The 23,555-nt window shown below is 43.9% G+C and overlaps 2 protein-coding genes across 2 annotated transcripts; both read right to left on the bottom strand.

Moving 5' to 3' along the window:
* Positions 1 to 285: 285 nt before the first annotated feature.
* rbm19 (RNA binding motif protein 19) lies at positions 286 to 7,681 on the bottom strand. Its single transcript, XM_084456815.1, has 24 exons — positions 7,567 to 7,681; positions 7,061 to 7,243; positions 6,837 to 6,947; positions 6,627 to 6,668; positions 6,144 to 6,366; positions 5,777 to 6,030; positions 5,583 to 5,642; positions 5,391 to 5,469; positions 4,800 to 4,871; positions 4,427 to 4,633; positions 4,215 to 4,345; positions 3,897 to 4,021; positions 3,676 to 3,772; positions 3,422 to 3,532; positions 2,422 to 2,622; positions 2,261 to 2,330; positions 1,907 to 2,052; positions 1,749 to 1,809; positions 1,578 to 1,657; positions 1,419 to 1,474; positions 1,192 to 1,305; positions 969 to 1,080; positions 735 to 855; positions 286 to 616 (listed from the first exon to the last, which is right to left on the bottom strand). The coding sequence occupies exons 1-24, from the start codon at positions 7,600 to 7,602 to the stop codon at positions 534 to 536; spliced, it is 2,775 nt and encodes a 924-aa protein (XP_084312941.1). The 5' UTR covers positions 7,603 to 7,681; the 3' UTR covers positions 286 to 533.
* A 1,903-nt stretch (positions 7,682 to 9,584) lies between these two features.
* Positions 9,585 to 15,840, bottom strand: slc2a11b (solute carrier family 2 member 11b; the record flags this gene model as incomplete). Its single annotated transcript, XM_084457433.1, has 12 exons — positions 9,585 to 9,779; positions 9,945 to 10,072; positions 10,183 to 10,258; positions 11,475 to 11,576; positions 11,750 to 11,860; positions 12,132 to 12,319; positions 12,784 to 12,932; positions 13,399 to 13,528; positions 13,654 to 13,778; positions 13,876 to 14,036; positions 14,935 to 15,033; positions 15,802 to 15,840. 12 exons carry the CDS (start codon positions 15,838 to 15,840, stop codon positions 9,585 to 9,587), a joined length of 1,503 nt encoding a protein of 500 aa, XP_084313559.1.
* Between the last annotated feature and the right edge of the window lie 7,715 nt (positions 15,841 to 23,555).

Raw genomic sequence — 23,555 nt, 5'->3', positions numbered from 1 at the left:
TATGCGACACATGTCCATAGCATGAGATTTAGACCAATCAGAAATTGCCAATACCGTTGCACACCAGCAGAGGGCAGTGTAGACTCCTCATAAACCTGCACTGTTTAACTTCACCATCTGGGTATGATGTTTATTTTTTAATGCGATAAAATACATACACAGACACATGCAACAACCAATCACAGTATTTATTCACGCAAAAACAGTCTGACATTTCAACATTACATCTGTTTTATAGTCCAACATAAAAATCCTTTGTATCAAATAAGCAAATTCAATGATCCTTTCTTCAGAACTTCTATCCTCTCTGATTTTAGAACTACCATACCTGTAGATAGCTGTGGGTAAGTCACAGGAGTCCAAAGGAAGCGGAAATTCTATTGAAGTCCCAAAGTGGCCTCTACTGAGAGAGAGTTTTGTCCGATTGGCTCCTGGTGCCTGCCACTCTGGTCCATGTGTCTTCACTTCACCTCCTGGAGCAGCAGCGCCCCAATCAGGGCTAAGTAAAAACTAGGGGGTGCGGTTCAAGGATGTCAGTCCTCCTCTGCCGGTCCGACCTCCATCGTCTCCAGAATCCCCTCCATCACCGCTGACTGCTTTCGCTTCTTCGTAGCAACTGAAACGGAGAGATTCAAAATGGATGATGGTGAGTGAATCCTCACGAATAATAAAGCTAGTGCATTTCTAGAGTTCTGTGAGGAGGGTGTGAGTTGGGGGGGGGGGGGTTGTGTTACCATGGAAATGTTCTGCTGTTTTCCTGCGCAGCGTCTCCACGGTATCCTCAGCGTCCGCCCATTCCAGCACCAGCCGGCGCCCGTACAGATGGGTGCTGTGGCACAGCGCGCCAAACGCTTTCTGCAGGGAACACATAATGCAGCGCCTCTAAGCAAAACACCAGAGGTCTCCTTCTACACTTCCAGCAGTTTGCAACATTAACAGGTTGAATTGAGCCTGTAGTGGAATCTCACCTTGGCATCCTGCTTGGTGAGGAAGTCAATGAACCCAAACCCGCGATGGGACCCTGAACCAGAGGCAGACGCTTTCTTTGGCAGGCGGACTGTCTTCAGCTCCCCAAACGTGCTGTAGGAGACGCATATCCTCACTAACGCCATCATCACTACCCTCCACAGACGGTATCTATAGTAATATAATGATTGTGTGTGTGTGTGTGTGTGTGTGTGTGTGTATTACCAGAAGAGCTCTCGTATCTCTCTGACTGTGGCTTGGAAGGGGACGTTGCGAACGAGGATCTTGGACCCAGTTTGCTTCTTCACCGCCTGCTTCTTACGAGTCACCGCCTCAGACCTGGAGGGATGACGCACACAGACAGACAGCTGGTTTGAAATTGGGTACTTTAAAAAGGAATGAGATTACAAGCTCCATTGGACAGGGTAGTCAAGATCATTATGGTAACTCACTTTGTGGCTTTGTCAGACACTTTGAGCTCCAACTTGTGATCATCCACAGTGCAGTGCTGATGAGGGGTAAAGGGAGAGAGGGTTAGGGGTGGTACAGTATAGTAAGATAGGATAAGACAAGACTTTATTAATCACTTTATTCAGTGTTAGTGTTCATACCTGTAGCTGCCTCATGGCCTTCTCTGCTCCCTGGGGCGTCTGATACTGGACAAAGCCATAGCCCATGGATAACATCTTACCTACAGGAACCCACAGAGGTCAATCAGCGCTTCCTTGCACAAAACTCATTTTAAATGTTCAATACCAGTCTGAATGTACCAATACCAGTACCTGTCTTGTCTTTCTTCTTGGAAATGGTGCAGGTCTTCACCTTGCCACATTTGGAGAAGGTCTGAAAGACAGAAAAAATACGTTAACCAAGTTAAATTCTAATTAACTATCCTAATCTAATTCTCAACGTCTGACCAATAGTTCTAAAACTCCCATACCGCATGTAGCGTCTCCTCTATTGTGATGAAATTCAGGTTCTTGATGAAGAGTGTAGACCCTGGAGCACTCTCCTCCTCTTCCTCCTCATCCTCCTCTTCCTCCACCTCTTTCTCTGAAGCTGGGGTTTCAAGGTTGGGCTTTGGCTCTGAGAAGCATACCAATGACTATAACCATCTCATTCATGTATCAGTATTATAACAAAGAAAATCCTACTGAACATGCAGAACCCAGAGCAGCCAAGCTAGAAAGAGACTGTGTATGGGAAAGATCAAGGTCAGTTTGGGGTGTAGTGTGCGTAGTAGTGTAGTGTGCGTGCGTGCACGTGTGTGTGTGTGTGCGTACGCGCATTTTACCTGGGACAGGTGCAGCAGCTGTAAACACTCCTACAGGGGCCCACTCCAAATATAGGGGTACATGTTGGAACTGGAGAGAGAGAAGTCACATGTCAGTACATAACAGTAGGGAGTCTCTCCTTATCCATATGTCCTTGTGCTCTGGCATGAACCCCCCTTACCTTGCTGTAGGCCAGTCTAGTGAAGGCCCGTTTGGCCTCGGTGGGTTCCAGGAACTCCACGATGGCGGTCATGCCCGAGGGCGGCAGCAGCACTCTCCCCAGACTGCCGTGGGGTGAGAACAGGGCCTCCAGCTCCGACACAGACACGCCAGCCGGCAGGTTCTTCACCAGTATCACACAGGTACACCTGGCCCCTGCCGCCTAGACGCACACAAACATAACCGACACACACACACACACACACATGAAAAAGACAAAAATATATGTATGCCGACAGTATAAAGATACGTATACTGTACATTACACAATGGGTAGTTCCGACCTTGCAATCTGATTGGCTAAGAGCCGTTGTATATTCACGATATACCACAGGCAAAGCCTGTTTACCGTTCTATGTGAAATATTACTACACCAATTATTACTGTCTGTAAAAACGTTAGTTCCATTGCGTAACCGTCTGTTGGTTACATTACGGTTTCTCCCCAAGAAAAATGGAAAGATTCAATGTCAATTTTGAGTTTGGTTTATCATCACCACTTTTGCAACTCGCAGTTGCACAGCAAAGTTAGGCTATACTTCGTTCATGGCTAGCTAGGTTGGTCAGGAATATTAGTTTTGGTTGCTAGGGCTAATTGTTAGTTGTTTTGAAACTCCATAGCTACGCGATAGTTTTAGGAACGACCTTTCTTGGTGGAGTTCACTAAAATCGATATTAAGGCACTGAAATAGTTGGTATTTATCCCATAAATGTTTCCCGATGATGTAACCGTTGTATAAAAGCAATAACTCACTCGAAGGTTGTGGTATATGGCCAATATCCCACGGGTTGTGCTGGTCGACGGCATGACCGCAGCACAACCCATGGTATATAGGCCATATACCACAACCTTCGAGTGAGTTATTGCTTTTATACTACTCTCCTTCTCCTACCTTGCATAAGAAATGCTTCATTACATCAAGATTAGCTGGGTAGAAAAATACACACAAGTTGTTTACATACCTGGCTGAAGGAGTCCAGACACACCTGGTTGTCCAGCAGGAACTGACGAGTCTCTTGGACGATCTGAGTCTCTCCCAGAGCCATCCTCACAGCCACACTACCTTTAGACTCCTACAGGGGGAGGCAAAGACCATGCTCACTTACACTGCAAGAAGTAGGCTTGTTGTGTATGCTAAACTGGATGACTTTTGTCATTTGAGCATGCTTTATACGAGACAGAGGTTTTCAGTGTGGGAGAGGGGAGTATTACTCACATGGTCCAGGACTTGGCTCTTGGTGGTGTTGTATTTATCAGCGATGGCATCGGCAACAGCGCTGGTGCCCAGGAACAGGGTGTTCCAATTGTGGGAGCTGAAGAATATCACGAAGTACAAAAGGTTAATAATAGCAACCGATGCACACACCATTCCAGAGTTTCACAACAGGAAATACAAATTGTGCATGTTTGTGTGTGTGTTTGTGTAGTGATACTGACCTGGCACTAGAAGCTTTGTTCTTGGCATCTTTCTGCCGTTTGTAGGTGGATGAGCCAGGGCCAGAGTCTGACGAGTCAGCCTTTTCCTTCTTCACGTTGGAGGGCAGCAGGTGCAGCATCCTGCCCTGGGGGAGAAAAAGAGAGAAAAAGCAAAGAAGAGAGAGAGAGAGGGAGGGAGAGAAAGAGTGAGTGAGAGTGACCCACAGAAAGAGAGACAAGAGAGAAGATACAGTAGATGCTTCAGACTTTCCACAAGCTGCTAGGGATCCATCGATAGCACTGTGCAGTGACATAATGTCAACTGAATAGATGAGTTACCTGGAATATGTGTCCGTCTAGCTGAGCCAGAGCAGACACAGCGTTCTCTGGCATCATGTAGGTTACAAAGGCAAATCCTTTAGGCCTCTTCGTCAGATTGTCGATGGGGAAGACCACGTCAGCCAGGGGACCTGCAGGAGAACACAGGGTCAGGGTGTGTATGCGTGTGTATGTGTGAGTATGTGTATGACGAGGAGCAAATATATACACACCATGTTTGGAAAAGAGGTCCTTTATCTCCTGTTCAGTGCAAGTATAGGGCAGGTTCCTGATGAAGAGTCGTCCTGACTCTGCCACATCCTCCTCCTCTTCATCCTCTTTCAGCTCCCTGGTGAAGGTCCTCTCCCCCCCCTGGTCCTGTCTTTCCTTCCGACCTTCACCTCGCACGCCCACTCGGAATACCTCAATATAGCGCCTCCCTGAGGACATACCGCACAATGAGGTCAACAAGAAACAGAGCAGCAACAAATGCACACACATACAAGTTAAAGTGCAACAGGCGCTTGACAAAAAATAAGAAACACACACACACACAGACACACACAGACACACACAGACACACACAGACACCACAGATGTACTCACCCATATAATCTTTATTTTTCTTCAGGGCCTTTTCTACTTCGTCATCAGAGTTAAGATCCACATATACGTACCCTGAATGCAACAGACAAACTTCCAGTATATAATCCAAGCCACAATATAGAAACATGTCCAGTCAACCACATACAGGAAGGTATGGGAGTGGCTAATGCCAGGTATGGGAGTGGCTAATGCCAGGCTCACACTACAGGATATTTAAAATCCTAACCAATTTCTAAATCATGTTGCATCACGCACATAAGGAGAATCTTAACAGATGTTCTTCTCGCAAATCTCAAACATGCACACACTACAGGTACAAGATAATCGCGCCTGAGGGAGCAACGAACCACTGCCTCGCTTGTAAAGTAGTGACGTAATAATCTAAATATCAAGCATGTTTGACATTATCAGAGTGGAGGAGCTGTAAACTCCTCACATTACAAGATAATCTGGGCCGAACATAGGTACCGACCAAGGTCCCAGACCAGATTTCTCCTCCGATTGTTGGGAGGGGTGAATGGGGGATGAATCGCCCCCAAAATCTCTAGTGTAAGCCCGGCATAAGAGAGACAGGTACACATATAAACACACCTGTCCTATTGCCAGACTCGTTCTTGCCGATCCGAACGGCTGCGGACTTCAGAGGGAGCATGAACTCTCGGACTTGTTGCTGGTGACATCATATACAGACAAAGCCACGCCATTTTATAGCCAGAAACAACTGTAATGTGGAAGGTAAGCCAGGATAAATGACGGAGATGATCTCCTATCACCAACACTCACCTCTTTGACATTGAAGGGAGCTCCTCTTAATTTGATTGTGAACTCTGTAGTGGGCTCCATCTACAACACGCACACGCACACACAGGTAAGAGGTTTCCATTAAGGCATCATCAAGTTTGTGAGGCCAGAGGGTAAAAGCTAAGCTTGAGGTTGAGGTCAAACACCAGGGTTAAAAGATAAGGGATCTGACCTACCTCCTGTTTAACAGATTTGCTGGCCTTGCCTTGTTTTTCATCCAGGGCTGCAACTGAGGCTTTGGCCTTCTGGGTGTTGTCTCTGTCACCACTTTCAAAGGCACTGTCTGCCTGACACTCAGGGCCTGGCTCATCTCCATCATCATCTCCATCCTCCTCCTCGCTGTGCTCCACAGTGCCCCCTGCCTGTGCCACTTTGGAGCGCAGGTACTCCATATCAGATAAGCCAGATTTCAGAGCCTCCTTGGATGCACCTGCTGCCGATGAAAGCACACATTAGTAACGCTCTTACACACACCATGCTGCCCATTCATGCACACACACTTACAAATGAGCTTCTGTTTAATGCACTTACCCTGATCTTCACTCTCCTCCTCCTCCTCCTTCTCCCCCTCCTCCTCCTCTGATTGGTCTGAATCAAAGTTGAGGTAATCATCTGATGAAGGCTTCTTCTTCTTCTTCTCCTGAGTCCCTCCCTTCACTGTCTCAGGGACCACCGATTGGTTCACGGCGTCGTTGGCCCAGGTGGGCGCCTGGCTGCGCTTCTGATGCACCGACACAAACTCCTGGAACCCCTGGTCCTCCTCTAGCTGACAGACAGACAGACAGACAGACAGAGGTGTAATTGACAGACAGAGGTTTAACTGTGTACTAGATAGACAAGGAGTGTCCATTCTTCTGTGTCTCTAAAGGGTTTTAAGGCATTGCAGACACTCTTCTAACCCCTACAACTCTAACTCTGTCACAGAAGGATAAGCTTTAATCTTTATCTTAGATTGAATAAGATGGAGTCCAGTCCAGGGGACATATTTGAGACTATTGGGCGTCTCACTGGGAAGCAGAGACTTACTTTGCCCAGAACACTAGGAAGCTCGTTTTTCTTCTTCTTCTCCTGAAGGCAGAAAGAACACAAAGGAAGATATATGAGAGACACTGTCCATACTTTCACAGCAAAAAATAAAAAAAAACACATCCATCTACAACGACTTCTATCAACATCTCTGGAGCATTACAATAAGCTTTAAATACAACCACTGAGTACATGTATCACCGTACTGACCTTCTTATCCTCCTTGGGTTCGTTGGTGGCTGACACCGGGCCTGAGCTCTGGGTGTGTTTGCTCCACGCTCTGGCCTTGGTGGGGTCTCCAAACGACTTGCACATCTCCACCTGGCCATACAGACACACAGCACACAACCACCACAGAAGACCTTGGTATGACTAGGACAATGGAGGTTAATAGAGGTGAGTGAGAGAAACACGTTATAGAGAAACCATCTCACCGTTACTCTGGACGTGGCCACAAAGCTCTTGTTGAAGTGCTTTAGTGCCTTATCCGCATCCTCCGCCGTCTTGAAACCCACAAAGCCGAACTTGCGAAACTTGCCATCTTTGGTGAACTTCAAGCTGCAGTCTGTCAGGGTCCCGAAGGCTCCAAACATGCCCCGGAACTTCTCCTCTTTCATCTGACAGAGATAGGGGCGCACACACACACACACACACACACACACACACACACACACACACACACACACACACACACACACACACACACACACACACACACGATGGGTTTCACTATGTCGGTGATGATTTGAAACCTCTCACAAAATTAAACAACTCTTCATAAGGTAGCTAAGCTCGCTACATTGCTCCCTATAAGTATCAGTGTCATCAAGCCTTATGACAACGTTAGCAAGGTAGCTAGCACTAGCTAATCAGCTGGAGAAAAAAAATAAGAAGCTTCACTGACTCGGTATGTTTCTTGTAGCTTGCCTCGCTCACTTACCCCATTTGGAAGGTTTTTGACGATTAGCCTCGACATTGTTGGTAGCAGTAAATTCTGTCTACACACTGACTAGCGCTATAAAAAAGAATGTCAATAAATAAGCATGGATCTCTCACTAGGTCGCCATTTTTCGAATGGGAGGAGTCTAGGCTAGGCGTGACAAATCGCATTCCGAGCAAGGAGGTTGATTCCGAGACATTGATGGAACGAAATGTGCCTATCTCCGCTCTGGGAGGATGACGTGGGACCTCTTTTGTCCCCAAATAATTTTTTTAAGAAGATTTGTTCATGTTGCCAACTGTAGGCTATTGCATCTCCTCTGTAGTGAAGCTGAAGGCATTTCTCCCGCATGACATGAATGATTCCCTTGTTCTTCATTAAGGGGGGTATTTCTGCCTATTACTGTATGCTTGCAACTTCCCAAAAAATCACTTACTGGCTATATGTGCAGCTTGCTTCGGCGGGACCTTTCAGTATGGCTATAATGTTTCTATCATCAATGCCCCCACCAAGGTAATATGTAGTAGGCTATTGAAGCATACCCGTTGTATAATCTACAGTATTCTATTATTATTCTGTAACAAAACGTTACCAAGGGTAGAGAGCGTAGGCACAACACAAGCCAGGGAGCCATGATCAGAATATGGCAAGAATTTATTAAGTTACACACAGATATTGAAACACAGATCAACACCCTACATTTACCTTTTTATGGCCTGTTCATTCAAGCTAGGGGTGGGAACTGGCCTGTAACCCTGGCCGAGGGTAAACTGGACTCTTATCTAAAACACACTATAGGCCTACATCTAAAATCTAATCTAATCTAAAAACAGTATACAAAGTCATTTTATTATTACACAGGCTATAGGCCAAGGTAATTTCAAGTCATATTTATTAACCTTTGTTTATACAGGCAGATAATTTTCAAAAGTTTTTGAAAGTCCTAAACAATCTAATTTATATATTTATATTACAAGTTGATATGTTTTATAATAGTGTGCCTACTTTTGTGTTGGGGACCTGAATAAATAAAATATTTGCAGATTCATGGTCTCCAGAATTCATGGTGGGGGGGAGGGGGGGGTCAGGTAAAGACTGTCCAACACACGCTGATGGGGCCAAAACACTCCATTCATCACAATTCTATTATGGCCTATATTCTATAATAGGCTAATTAATTGGGTGAATAACATTAATTAAATGCTATTTTAATGCTGTAGTGATGTAACTAATACTTTCTTATGTATATTCCTGTCCACATTTGTAACCATGAAATAGAAACTACACACATCGCACACCCTCCTCATGCAGAACAGTCTGAGTCACATGAACTCCTTGAGGAGTAGCATGGAGAGTTCAGATCACACCAAAAAAACATGACCAGATTCACTTGAGTACTGAAAATGTAGCAAACAGCCTTCCTACAAAGAGTAGCATTGTTGTAGTAGCATAGAGTAGCATTGTGCAGCTTTCCCAATATTATAACCCACAGGGATCAACCTCAAAAGACAATATTTTGTCAAGGGGATTTGTATAAAAACATTTCAGAATGGGTAACTGGTTTGCATGCATCTTAAAAAATCAATTTATTGTAAAATTTCTTACAAATAGCTGGCAGATGTTGTCAAATAGCTAGAAATAGAACATCACATGCTTGAAATTGTCATTTTCAAGTCATATTTATTAACCTTTATTTATACAGGCAGATATGATATACATATGATGAACCTTATAAAGTACACAAGTAAAGGTACATGTGTTAACTTTTGAAAGTTATAAAAAGTATACATTAAATATCAAAAAATCTTTATTCAATCCAATTCTCATCTCTCACAATCTCATTTATTACAAGTTGATATGTTTTATAACAGTGTGCCTACTTTTGAGTTGAGGACCTGAATAAATAAAATATTTGCACAGATGATCATGCTAAAATTTCATGGTCTCCAAAATCCATACTGTATATTTGTAGTGTGATATGCACAGCATTGGTATTGAATAAGGTACAGTGAGTATGTTCACAGAGGTGTCACCAGTACATTCCTTGGTCTGGCAGTGCCATCAGCTTTGGAGGGCTTGTCTCTGGACTGGAACTCGTTGTGGATTTCCAGGAAGGTTTTGTTCTTGGTCTCAGGCACCACCAGGAATATGTATATCGCCACCAAGCAACAAACAACCAAGAACACCAGGAAGCAATACTGCTGCAGGCCAGTCTGGAGAGGGACAGAAGCAAACACAAGATCTGGACGTTACTTTTTTAGCCATTCTCCACCCTTACTACTTCCAAATTACTCTTTAGTTTAATAATTTGATGCAATACTTTTAAAAATATTAAATATGTTCTGTAATGTGTCTTTAAAGGCATAGCAAGCACCTACCACAATGAATGGGAACACCAGGCCTATAAAGAAGAAGCTAAGCCAGTTCACAGACCCTCCAATCATGTAGGCAGCAGGGCGTGTGGTTTGAGTGAACAACTCTGTGGTCAAGATGTTTGTCACTCCACCTTCGGGGCAAAGAAGAATCGTCTTATAGGTAGATGACAGTAAACTCCTCTCAAAAACTCTTAGATTTGTCATGTGATCCTTTAGTGCTCATGTTGGGCAGTTACTGTACCTGGTCCCAAGCCGAAGCTCAGGATGAAAGCAAAGACACCTGCCATACTGAGATAAGGTACCCATGGACTGGTACCCTGTGTGGAAAAAGATGAAATGACAGAAAATAATCAACCATGAGGTGCAAAAAAAACCTCCAAGCAATATTGTGGGTTTCCAATATCAATATATTAATTGGCAACAAAATCAAGCCCACATACAGAATGAAGTCGCAAAACATCACGAGTGATAAATCAGCAATCCATTGCATCAATTGCACCATTTTCCCACATCATTAAACAACTATAGGCCCATCTCCAATTTATCAGTTTTATCGAAGGTCCTCGAACGACTGGTAAGTGACCAACTGAAGAAGCTCCTGAGTGCAAATAACATTCTGTCACAGTACCAATCTGGCTTCAGGAAGCAACACAGTACAATCATCGCCTCATTAAAGGTTGTAAATGATATAATTGAGTCACTGGACCTCAAAAAGTCCTGTGCGGCTCTTTTCATTGATCTTTCTAAGGCCTTTGATACTGTCGACAACCATGTTCTAAAGAAACGGTTAATCAACATTGGCTTATCTGAGCAGGCTGCCGGATGGTTAAAAAATGACCTCTCGGTTAGGACTCAGTCTGTGAAGTTTGAAGGCACCTCCTCCAGCGTACTAGGTGTTACCTCAGGTGTCCCACAAGGCTCTGTTTTGGGACCTCTTATTTACCATTTATGTAAATTACTTGGGTAAAAATGTCTCACAGTTTCATTTCTATGCTGATGATACTATCATTTATTGTTGTGGTGCCACCCTTGCTCAGTCTGTCGAGTATCTTCAATCTGCCTTTGATACTATTCAGTCTCGGTTGTCTGATCTCAAACTTGTGTTTAATGCCTCTAAAAGACCAAGTTGGTGTTGTTCTCTAATACTAGGAATGCAGTCTCTCCCCCGGCCATGGTGACCAGGCAGGGCAGTCCCATTGAACTGGTTCATGAGTACAAATATCTAGGTATTTTAATAGACGATCATCTAACTTTTAAATCTCATATTGAAAGCCTAGTAAAGAAATTAAGGCTCAAGCTAGGCTTTTATTTTAGGAACAGATCCTGTTTCAGCTATGCTGCCAGGAAAAAAATAGTTGAGGCCACATTTCTTCCTCTGCTAGACTACGGTGATCTAGTCTACATGCATGCCTCAACCTAATGTCTCCATCGGTTGGACACTATCAGGTTTTTAATTTCTATCTTGTCATGCATGCCTGTTCTTTGTATGGGAGATTAAAACAAAGTGCAATTGATTGATAAAATAAGCCTTACTTGGAAGGTGAGGGTCAGAGTGATGAAAACACACCAAATAGCCATTAGTGTGTACCCTCCAATAATGAGCACTTTCCTCCCCAGGCATTCGATAAGCATGCCCTGAAAAAGAAATGTAACACATCAAGTGAATGAGGTGGAAAGTTTAGTAAATAACAGGTAATCATCACAGTCTCAAGTCTGACTGAAATGAAAAAAAACGGACAGACACCAAGGAAAGTTCATGATCTTTCAGGACTGGAATGACAAAAGTGAAGGATGACATAATGACTTACACAGGTCAGGGCAGTGATGCACTCGCAGGCTCCAGTGCCCACAGCAGCATAAGGTAGTTTATCATCTGGAATGCCAGCCTGCCTAAATACATAATCAGCATAGAAATAAATCTGTAACAGAAAGAGATGGAGAGAAAACTATTCACATTAAACAATGCCATCCTACACCTGTACGTAACACCCTAGATGTCCAACAAGTGATGTAATATACAAGGTTATTAAAGGCTTCAGAAGAATATCCTTTTGTATATTGCCACGGTGTTCTTTTTTATTTGAAAAACATGAATTCTACTGTCTAGAGTCTTTACTGTTGAATTGCGTGTCTTCAGCATTAGCAGATGGTAGGCATTGTGCAATGGGGCATTTAGGTTGGTAGCCGTACAGCATTGATGCCATTGAGCTGCTGGAAAGAGTTGAGCAGGATGACAGAGATGAGCTGCCAGCGGAGGCTGCGGTCTGAGAACATCTCCCAGGGCTTCTTAGCTTTGCCCCCCATAGCAATGATCCTCTCCCTCTCCATGTCCTCCCGCTCTCTGTCAAAGTTATCAGTGCCGTGGAGCTGTTTCAGCGCTGCAGACAGACAGGAAACACAAGGTGTAGCTCACATGGTCAGCATGTCCTCCACATTTCATTAGTTCTGCTGTCCAAGCATAGCACACACAAATCCACAAATTAACCAAGCCAGCCACTACCTGAGGATGTTACCATGAGAAGCAAAATGACAGTCTTTGTTATAAAGCCCCTTGCTGTGAACCTGCTATCAAAGTATGCAGTCCTGTCCTTCCTGGAATCCGTAATCAAGGAGGAAATTCTCTACACTCCATTTCTGATCTCAGATACAGGACGACATCAGCACCCCCTTCAGACTTACTGTCATGTGCACCATATAAAATCAATGTTCATACCAAAAGAGTGAAATAACTACACTCTTAAAGGTTCACAAGGGTTAAAGAATACGGATAGGTTTGCAAACATATAATATCTCAACAGTCTGAGAAAGTTGTCAACTTGTCAACAGTTCTGCACCACAGTACCACTGTTACACCCCTGGCTGTCTCCTTTGTCGATGAGCAGGTATCGAGGGCTCTCTGGGAACCAAGGCAGGGAGAGAAGCTGCAGGAATGCTGGGATACAGGTAGTGGAGAGCAGGATGGGCCAGTGCTCCTCTTTACCAAGGAGCTCTCTGGAGGACACACATAACATAATGTACAGTGCATCCGGGAAAGTATTCATATCTCTTCACTTTTTCCATATCATTTGATATGTTACAGCTTTATTCCAAAATGGAATATTCATTTCCCCCTCAGAATTCTACACACAATACCCCTAATGACAAAGTGAAAAAAAGTTTAGAAATTTTTGCAAATGGATTTTTCAAAAATCCCCCCCAAAATCACATGTCCAGTACAAGTATTCACTCCCTTTGCTATGACACATGGAGTTAATGGGGCGAAGGTTCACATTCCTACAGGACTGACCCCAAGCACACAGCCTAGATAACAAAGGAGTGGCTTCAGGACAAGTCTGTGAATGTCCTTGAGTGGCCCAGCCAGAGCCCAGATTTGAACCCAATTGGACATCTCTGGAGAGATCTGAAAATGGCTGTGCACCAACACTCCCCATCCATATTACAGTCACGGATTACTTACTTCAGTCCAATCACCTGTCCAGTAAGAATGCCCCCAGTAATAAATATGGAGGTTCCCATCGCCATGGCACCACGGACGGCCCTTGGGGCGATTTCCCCCAGATAAAGAGGTTGAGTGCATATGGAAATACCTGCCAATAAAGAGGATGGCAGAAAGATGATACAAAGATACATCTATCCCCAGTGTCTTGCATTTCTCATATCTACATTTTTATGTCTTTCATGACACAGATCAGGAAATGATTTGAATATTTACCTGCATTTAGTCCTATGAGAAAGCGTCCAACAATGAGCAGCTCAAATACTCCGGTGGGGTAGCTTAAGCCCATGAGAAGAGCAGCTAGCAAGGCAAATATGTTATTAAACAGCAAGGTCCCTTTTCTGAAAAGAGGGAATATAGCCCATTAATTAACGAGAGAGAGAGAGAGAGAGAGAACTTGATGAGAATCCTGACACCCTACAAAAGATTCCCTCATACCTCCCAAATCTAATGGCCAGTGTTCCACCAATAAAGGATCCCACAAATCCTCCAAAAGTGAACATGGACACAATAACGGACCATAGCAGAGTGAGGGTGTGCTCGGAGATCTCGGTTTCATAGCGCTCCTGCCAGGTTTGGTTGATGAAATTCTGCACAGACTAGACAGAGAAACCATCACTTATTACAACAGTAATCGGATGAGTAGCTCACAGCTGAAACGAAAAGTTAATTTGCACTTAATTATGTAAAACATTGAAAATAATGCTACTACAACAATGCTACTCTTTTTAGGGAGGCTGTTTGCTATATTTCCAGTAGGCTTAGGCTACTCGAGTGAATCTGTGCAGGTTTGGCAACTGAACCCAACCGATCAGACGGGAGGCAAAGAAAAGTGTAAAAACCCAATGGGCGATTTGATAGGAAAAGTAGGCTACAAGCCGGAATCCGAAATCAAAACGTTAGATCAGGCGATCAACAAACACAGTCCGGTTGTCCGTAATCCGAGTCCGTAGTCGATACCCAGAAGAGGGAGTCGAGGAATCTGTGTAGCCTATCAATCCAGAGGCATTGGCTTGCAAGCCATAGCACAGCGCACCGGGTCTGGAGTGAAAAAAACGGAAAACTGGATAAGCACACAAAACACGAGCGAGCATCAGCGGAGACCGGAGGCAACTCGAGGCGGAGCGCTGGAATGCTGTCCGCAACGAGCCGCGCGTAACGCGGGAAGGGCGCACGGAGGTCGAGGGTGAAGGTGCTGGACTGCGAGCCGCTGGTCATGTTTTTTTGGTGTGATCTGAATTATCCATGCTAGATAAGCCTCAAGAAGTCCATGTGACTCAGTCTGCTCTGCATGAGAAGGGTGTGCATAATTTCTATTTTATTGTGCAAATGTGGACAGAGGTGTACATAAGAAAGTGTTAGTTACATCACCACAACATTAAAATTGCATTTAGCCTACTTGTTATTGTTATTTCATTCACTCAATGAAGTATCATATTATAGAATATAGGCCATGATAGAATAATAATAGAATACTGTAGAATAGCCACATCTTACCTTGGTGGGGGCATTGATGATTGAAACATTATAGCCATACTGAAAGGTCCCTCCGATGCAAGCTGCACATACAGCCAGTAAAATTGATTTGTTGGGAAGCTGCAAACATACAGTAATAGGAAGAAATGCATATATCTGCTTTAAAAATGCATGTGAACATAGGCTAGAATAGATTATGCTGAACATGTAGCCTGAAAAATAGCCTACCTCAACAGCTATACGATTTTACAAAAAAAAAAAGGAATGTGCTGCTTTAAGATAGGTAGATTAATAGCTACTGTAGTGATTGTTTTAAAAGGGCCCTATAATGAGCGAATACGGTTGACAAAACTGCCTAATAATGCCTACAGTATTATTTCATTTGCTACATCTTACACCTACCTTCAATTCCCTTTCTTTTCCTTTAATGTTTTGAATTAAAGGCTGATATTCCGCATCTCCTTCATCTGTGACTGTGGTCATTATCCCTCTCTGAAGTTTCCTACAGTAGCTTCCGTTTGTTTTGTGATCGACAAACTATCTCTCAAAGAACACGTTTGCGGAACTTGCTCATCCTCCTGCGGGAAGCATATCTCGGGACAGCTCGGGTGTCCCATAAATAGCCTATGAAGACAATTGATTAGTCCTCGGCATGATCCATTCACCGTCTGAGCATAGGCTATAATTAGACTACAACATTTTTTTATTTTTTTATATTAGTCTGTCATGACTCTCTGGTTACAGATAATCAATTGTATGCTACATGTAGGCTATATTGTAGGCTATGTTAAATGCAATTATTGTAAGTCTCTTTGGATAAGCGTCTGCTAAATGACTGCAAGGTAATGTATACGAATATGATCAAACAACTCGTTGAAAATGCGTTACCTCATTCTGTACGTCTGGAGGCTGATCATTTCTGTTCATTTTGAAAGTTGATAATTGAAAGTAAATTTGAAAGCAGCATTTATTAAGGTTATGCTACTGCAGTCTATTTCTATGCTAAAATGATCTGGTAGCAGGAGGATTTAGCCTCTAATATAAGGCATTTGTGTGACTTCATTTTGCAACTTGATGCCTCTCATAACAGTACATTCCATTGTCCTCATATGTTTGTGATGAGAAGTGGGAAGGACATCGGGACGAGCGGGGAGGCTCCGTGAGGAGGAGCGCCCAGACTTGATTGGGAATGATTACAGGTGCGTTGAGGAGCGTCCAGACTTGATTTGGAATGATTACAGGTGCGTGCGGCGAGTTGCAAGAGACGCTGGTATAAAGACACTTTTTCATTCTTCATTCACTGTTGGAGCAACCTTCTTGCTGTTTGTGTAGGCTACCCTTGGGGGTGGGTGCCTCGCGTGTCGCCTAGGACCGCCGGTACGAAGCTAGAGAGGGGGTGTTTAGCTTTTACCCCTGTAGTGATAGGAAGGGCGCTCCGTCCAGCCCCTTCAGATAGAGGGTTAGTGGTCAAAGGGCACCGGACTGCTCTCAATCCCCAAAGTGACGAATTGCTAACTATATTGAGCTACTGTGCGTCACGTTCACGTGTGTGAACTGTGTCACGTCGTCGGTCAGCCGTTTCCCCGGGGAGTCTTGAAGGCGTCCCCAAGCTCAGACCCCGGGCGAGTTGAGTATTCTTTTAAACAATAGGGTTAGGGTTAGATAGAACAATATAATATTATCAGTCATTAATGTGTAGCCAGGTGGTAAAAGTTGTGCTTTTGTGCCCAAGTTCAATGGGAATGTAGTTGATTTGTGTTTGGTTGCGTAGCTCATGGTTGTTGGGAGTCTGGCGCCACTGGGGGGCGGGGTTGGAGAGCTTTATTCTTTCTTTGGGTAAATGTGCCATTAAAAGACAGCATCATGGCTGCCAAGTCTCACGCATTTCAGCCTAATCTCACGCTCACACGCAGAGAAATGACCAAACCCCAAAGCAGTTCAATGCCTATGGGACCTTTATTTTGAAATTACTTGAAAGAACGCCAATCTCGCCTTCCAGTCGTTCGCGCTCAAAGAACTTTAAAGCAATACATCGCGATATTTGGACATTTATAAACATGTCTGGTGCTAATTCTCCAATTAGATTTACTAAAAGTAAGCTGAATCGTCCAAACATCGCGATATTTGGACCGTTACAAACATGTCTGGTGCTAATTCTCCAATTAGGTTTACTAAAAGTAAGCTGAATCGTCCAAACTGTCTACTCAAAGATAAAACATTGACATTTATTATTACCTTTTAAAACTTGCGCCCCCGGGACGCAGCATTCAGTCGAAGTGCCACGATCCTCCAAATTCCTTCCAATCTTAAAGGACTATGCTCGTTTTTGACAACCTGGACCTTATTTACGACATATTATAAGAAGTTTGACTCACCCAGATCACTTTTGTGTTGTTCGGAGGCCTGTAGAAGAAATTTAAAATCCAGCGCGAGCCAGTATATCCATGTAATGGCGGCGCACGGGGCATAGGGAATGCAGCTTCTCAAAATCCATTTTCGGCCGCTAAACGGTTGTTTTCATCAATCACATTGCATGAATCGACAGTTGATATTCCTCTACGCGAGCCATTCTTTCGGTTGGTTTTCAAATACGTGGTCTGTAGCCACTGTAATATGATCTTTACAAGCCTCTCCCCCACTTGCTCCAGCACGCATGCGCACAGGCCAGCGCGCAGCCTGCTATTCTCCGGCTCACATTCTCTGCGCTACGATCGTAGTTGGTGCCGAGAATATTGTCGTCGTCATTCGTCAGCAACAATCCGATCGTAGCGCAGAGAATGTGAGGGAGCATAGCCAGTGTAAAGATCATATTACAGTGGCTACAGACCACGTATTTGAAAACCGAAAGAATGGCTCGCGTAGAGGAATATCAACTGTCGATTCATGCAATGTGATTGATGAAAACAACCGTTTAGCGGCCGAAAATGGATTTTTAGAAGCTGCATTCCCTTTGCCCCGTGCGCCGCCATTACATGGATATACTGGCTCGCGCTGGATTTTAAATTTCTTCTACAGGCCTCCGAACAACACAAAAGTGATCTGGGTGAGTCAAACTTCTTATAATATGTCGTAAATAAGGTCCAGGTTGTCAAAAACGAGCATAGTCCTTTAAAGGCCTCATTTCGATATATCTAAATCTATTCTAGCATAGCATCTCTTGTTGACACTTCCCTCCACACAATTAAAGAGAAATAGGAGGAGCTAGGAGACGCAATATCAGATGACTCCTGGACTGAGGCTCTCCAAATCTAGGCTAGCCAGAATCTATCCTAACATAGATGAGAATTGTAGCAGATGTCATAATGGTCCAGCAACGCCAACACACGTTTCTACAACAGAGATTTGTAAACTTGATTATGATTGGCTAGAAGCCATTGTAAAATACTCCTTAACCCACGGCTGCGACCACACGACTGTACGGACTTATCCCAACCAGAAGCCATGGTTAAACGGAATGGTTAGCGCGTCACTCAGAGCGCAGACAGCCTCCTTCCAATCCGGAGAGAAAGGCGAGTAAAAGAAAGCCCGGTACGAGCTCAGGAAAACAATAACAACTGCCAAGGGACAATATAGGGATAAGATGGAGTCCTGTTACGGTGGCTCCAACACCAGTCACATGTGGAAGGGGCTGAAGACCATGTGAGTTTCCTTAATGACTCCTGCCCAGTAGGAGTCCACTTCCACTGTCATGACGTGTTTTGAGAGGATAGTTAAAGCTCACATCACATCCTCCCTGCCCAACACACTAGACCCACTCCAGTTCGCCTACAGGCCAAACAGATCCCCAGACAATGCCATAGCTTTCACACTGCACATTGCACTTTCCCACCTGGACCAGAGGAACACCTACGTGCGGATGCTGTTCATTGACTACAGCTCAACTTTTAACATGATGGTGCCATCTAGACTCGACTTTTCTGACGACACCACCGTCATCGGATGCATCACAGACGGTGATAAGTCGGCCTACAGAGCAGAGGTGAGAGGTGAGAGCACTGACATCGTGTCAGGACAACAACCTCCTGCTCAACGTCAACAAGACCAAGGAGCTGATTGTGGATCACAGGAGACTGCAGGGAGGGGGGCACACCCCCATCCATATCAAGGGAAAAGCAGTGGAGAGGGTCAGCTGCTTTAGATTCCTGGGAATCAACATCAGCGAGGATCTGAGCTGGTCACACCACACGGGCGTGGTCGTGAAGGCAGCAAGACAGCGGCTCTTCTTCCTCCGGCGGCTGAGGAGGGTCGGCATGGACTCCAGGATACTCGCCAACTTCTACAGGTGTACCATCGAGAGTATCCTGACTGGTGGTATCTCGGCCCGGTATGGCAGCTGCACCGCCCTCATCGACCACAAAGCTCTGCAGAGGGTGGTCAAATCAGCACAGCGCATCACCAGGACTGAGCTGCCAGCCATCCAGGACCTCTACAGCCAGCGCTGCAAGAGGAAGGCCCAGCCATCCCAGTCACAAACTATTCACGCTCCTACCGTCTGGCAAGCGGTACTGGAGCATCCGATCCCGAGCCGGCAGGTTCAGGGACAGCTTTTACCTGCGAGCCACCGGACTCTTTAACCACTGACTGCATGCACGTGCGGGTGCACACGTGCACAGCATCTTAAATGATCACTTCTGCCACTTTACTAATTTATCTACATGATGTTGCACTGCATACCTGTTTTTGACTCTTTTATTACAGGCTATTTTATTATATTCGATGCCGTTTTGCCTTATTTTATTACACAAAGTTGAGTCAGCTCTGAGCCAAAGATTTTCATTTCTGATAATGATGTTGAATTGTTATTGAGTATATGACAATACACTTGAAACTTAACTTGAAACATAACAATTAGTATTAATGTGCCGTCAATCTCAAGCTATTGATAAGATCAAGCGTTAGGCTACTATGCTTTGCGTAGCAACCACTCGCAGCAACCTCACCTTTTTTATTAGGCCTAATTACACCCGTGTTTACCTACTGTAGGTATCCTGTTACAAAAACGCACTCATCAGTCCAACTCAACACTACCACACCCCTACCAGCAAAAAGGAGTGCTCTGGAGAACTGTTTTAATAACTGCACCATAGCTGGAAATGTTCAAATAAACGTTGTGTGAACAAGGCCTACCCAAAAAGGCTAGATAGCCTGTTGCCTGGCAACCATTTAATTCAGAACTATGGCCTATCGCGGAATGCGGAATATGTAAATATTAAAATGATAAGGATGATCGGTAAATAAATGATTGAATGTTACTGCTGTGTTTTTTTTGTGAATATATTTATAGTAACCGTTGTAGAAAAGCAATTGACCACTCGACATGACCAAATTAAGCAATTGACCACTTGACCAAATTAAGCTATTGACCACGAGAGGCCGTGGGTTAAGCAATTGACCACTGGACATGACCAAATTATGCAATTGGGTTACATAGGATTTTACAACAACTAGGCCTACAGGGCGTTGTTAGGCCCTCTGCTATCGTGTCGGGACTAACGCCCCGTAGCTGTTGTAAAATCCCATGTAACCCATTCATTTGGTCAATCAATCAAAGCTTTATTTGTAGGTATAGCGCATTTCATACCCAGAGGCAACACAATGCGCTTTACAGAGAACAAGGGAGGTGGGCATACATCCCATCCCTACATATTCCAGAGGGAAGCAAAAAAACTATCACCCGGGGGCCAGATAAGTGAGCTGTAAAAACTCTTCCCTGACCCCTCTCAACAAGGCAATCGAGCAAGCTCCTGGAGTATGTTTGTCTAAGAACATTTATAAAGAAATAAATTACATTAAATTACATTTTCTGGGTAAAAGAGGCTAAAAACATAATAGGAGAGACATGGCAAACACTGGTGTATGTCTGTGTGTGTGTGAATGTGCCTGGGCCCAGATAGAGGTAGGGAGGGGGTAGGAAAAGGATACGGACCCGTCATGTCCCCTGTTATTTGAGTAGGCTATTCTGCAGTTTTTAGGACCATCTCACAGGCACTAGACATAAATCTGCAACCTAATGCCTATTCAGCTATCTTTGGCACAGCACCAACTGACCAACAGATTATTAACAAGCATAAAGACATTATAGCATTCACCACTCTACTTTCCTGTAAAAGGATTCTGTTCTGTTGGAAACCAAATTCCTCCCTATGGATGGCTGACCTTATGCTTCACTTAAGTCATGAAAAAATTAAATACACACTTAGGGTGTCCAAAGACTGCTTCTATTCCACCTGGAATCCAGTAATTTATTTTTTCAACAAACTAAAAACCCTCCCTGATGACGCATGTGTGCTGGATGTTGAGTGACCTATGACCTACAGCTCATTTATCCTCACTTTTTCTTTTTGTGCATGGCTGTAAGCCAGCGCACCTAGTATAGCATTTGTCGGGTTATCACTCCCTCCCTCCCTCTGTTGAATGTTGACCTGCACTTTTAAACCACATATTGATTATGTTATAAAGAAAGTAAATTTTGGTGTAGGGGTTTTGTTTCGTTCTAGGCACTGTTTAACGTTTCATGTCAGAAAAAAACTCATCTTGCAACTTATTCTTCCAATAATTGACTATGCCGACATTGTTTACCAGAATGCATCAAAAACTGATCTTCAGCCCCTTGATGTAGTTTACAACAAATTGTGTAGATTTATATTAGGGTGTTCTTTTTTGACACATCACTGTAATGTATGACACAGTTGGGTGGCTTTCTTTAAATAATAGACCAGACCAGTCCCTCTATACTGTTCCCTTTGTCGCCAAGTAAGTTGGCAAAAAAGCTTTTATGTCTTTGACCCCTTCCAATTGGAATACTCTACCTGTCAATATCCGTTTGTTGCCCTCACTCCTTATGTTTTAAAATACCTTCTTTACTCATTTTAAACCTGTTTGTAAATGTGTCACTCCTCATTCTTTTATTTAAGTTTTAGACTGATCCTCTTTCTTCTGTTTTTCTTTAATGCTGAGACTAAGGTTGTTAATTGTTGTCCTTGTCACGTGTTGTTTCTGTTTTGTCAGTGTTGTACATTGGATTGTCCTGTTTGTGTTGTATTGTGTATTTGGGTGGGACCCCCTCGCACACGAGATGTTACATCTCAAGGGGTTTATCCCACATCAATAAAGAATTTCATATTTCTCTGTTGGCACCACAAGAGGCAGTACTCCCAGCACACCAAAATAAAGGACACCAAAATCAGCCCGTTGATCTCCACTGCACAAATAAAGTAGCGGTGTAAGCAATGGACTCCCACGCAGGAGATCGGGATTCTCCTGTCCCAACCCCAACCCTTATTCTAACCCCAACCAAGCAATTGACCATTGGACTCCCACCCGGGAGACCGGGGTTCAAGGCCCCGGTGGGGATGACTTTATGGGACTATACCCCAAACCTCCACATGTTCATCCTTTGACTCTTACACCTTTTTATCCCTTACCTTAATTCCAGCAGTTTATTTGTTACATTGTAGCAATGAAGAACAATAATTTAAGAGAACATTTAAGTCGCTTATGAAAATGTAAGTACAATAATGGTGTCTAAATATATACAGAATAGCAAAATACAAAAGATATACACGGAATCATGTATAATGTGAAGTGAAATGCTATGTACAGTATTTAAGTAGCCTATAATGTAAGAACTAATACTGGGCCGCGTTTCCCAGATTCGCTGTACCTTGGTGCTCTACGACGCTTCTCAAGGTATACCTTGGCGAAGGGACAGTTTTGGGAGTGTTTCCCAGACTATCCCTTAGTGGGCGTCTGAAGATACATCATAAGGTTCATCCCAAGACACATCATTACATATTATATTACAGTCATTTAGCAGACGCTTTTATCCAAAGCGACTAACAATAATTGCATTTAACGTAGGAAGAGCCAATGTACTACTACTTGCCAGAACTCACAAGTGCATCTTCTCTCTAAAACAAGTGACTAAGAGCATAATCTAGTGCTGAAGGCAAAGTGCAAGAATAGCAATCTAAAGTACAGTGCAATATAATATAATACAATAAAATACAATAAGTGCTTAGGCGGGAGCTTAGGGGAGCTCTACCTGGGCGCGGTGCTGAAAAAAGAATGAATCGATGCCTCACACATCGATGGCCATTTGTAAAGTCAAATAAATGATGTGCCAATATAATGTGTTGTCTTAATTATTTAATTTCAGTCTAATATTACCAAAAAGGAAGCTATGCCTCCGAAAGCTCATCTGCTAATGTATTTAAGAGTCAAGCGTGACCTTGTGATAGTCCCAATTCATACATTAGCCTACATCTAATAAAATATACAAGAAAGAGCATGGATCGGATCGGGACATATAAGCCCCGTCTGGGATGTCTTGAAAGGCCAGGAAAAATTACGTTAATGATGATAGGCAATGATGATAGCAAAATGACCACTGATTTAGTTATCAAATCACATGGACATGATGACTAATTGAATCTATCAGGCACCGGTGTTGGCGCATGTGGCCTATAAAAAACCAAGGGTAACTGCACACATTGATATCAAGAGGAAGCGTGCGATAGCGTTCACCAAAGAAGACTAGTGATCATGCTGGATGAGGTGGAGCAGCCGAAGGCTGTCCTGTTTGGCGGCCTCCGCAATGTGAACGCCAACCAGTAGGGCCTATGCACCCCAAGCCTACCAGT

This window comes from Borostomias antarcticus, assembly GCF_949987555.1.
Source record: "Borostomias antarcticus genome assembly, chromosome: 23".
Taxonomy (NCBI): Eukaryota; Metazoa; Chordata; class Actinopteri; order Stomiiformes; family Stomiidae; genus Borostomias; species Borostomias antarcticus.
The sequence above is the reverse complement of the archived record's forward strand: the minus strand, read 5'-3'. Positions and strand labels throughout refer to the sequence as shown.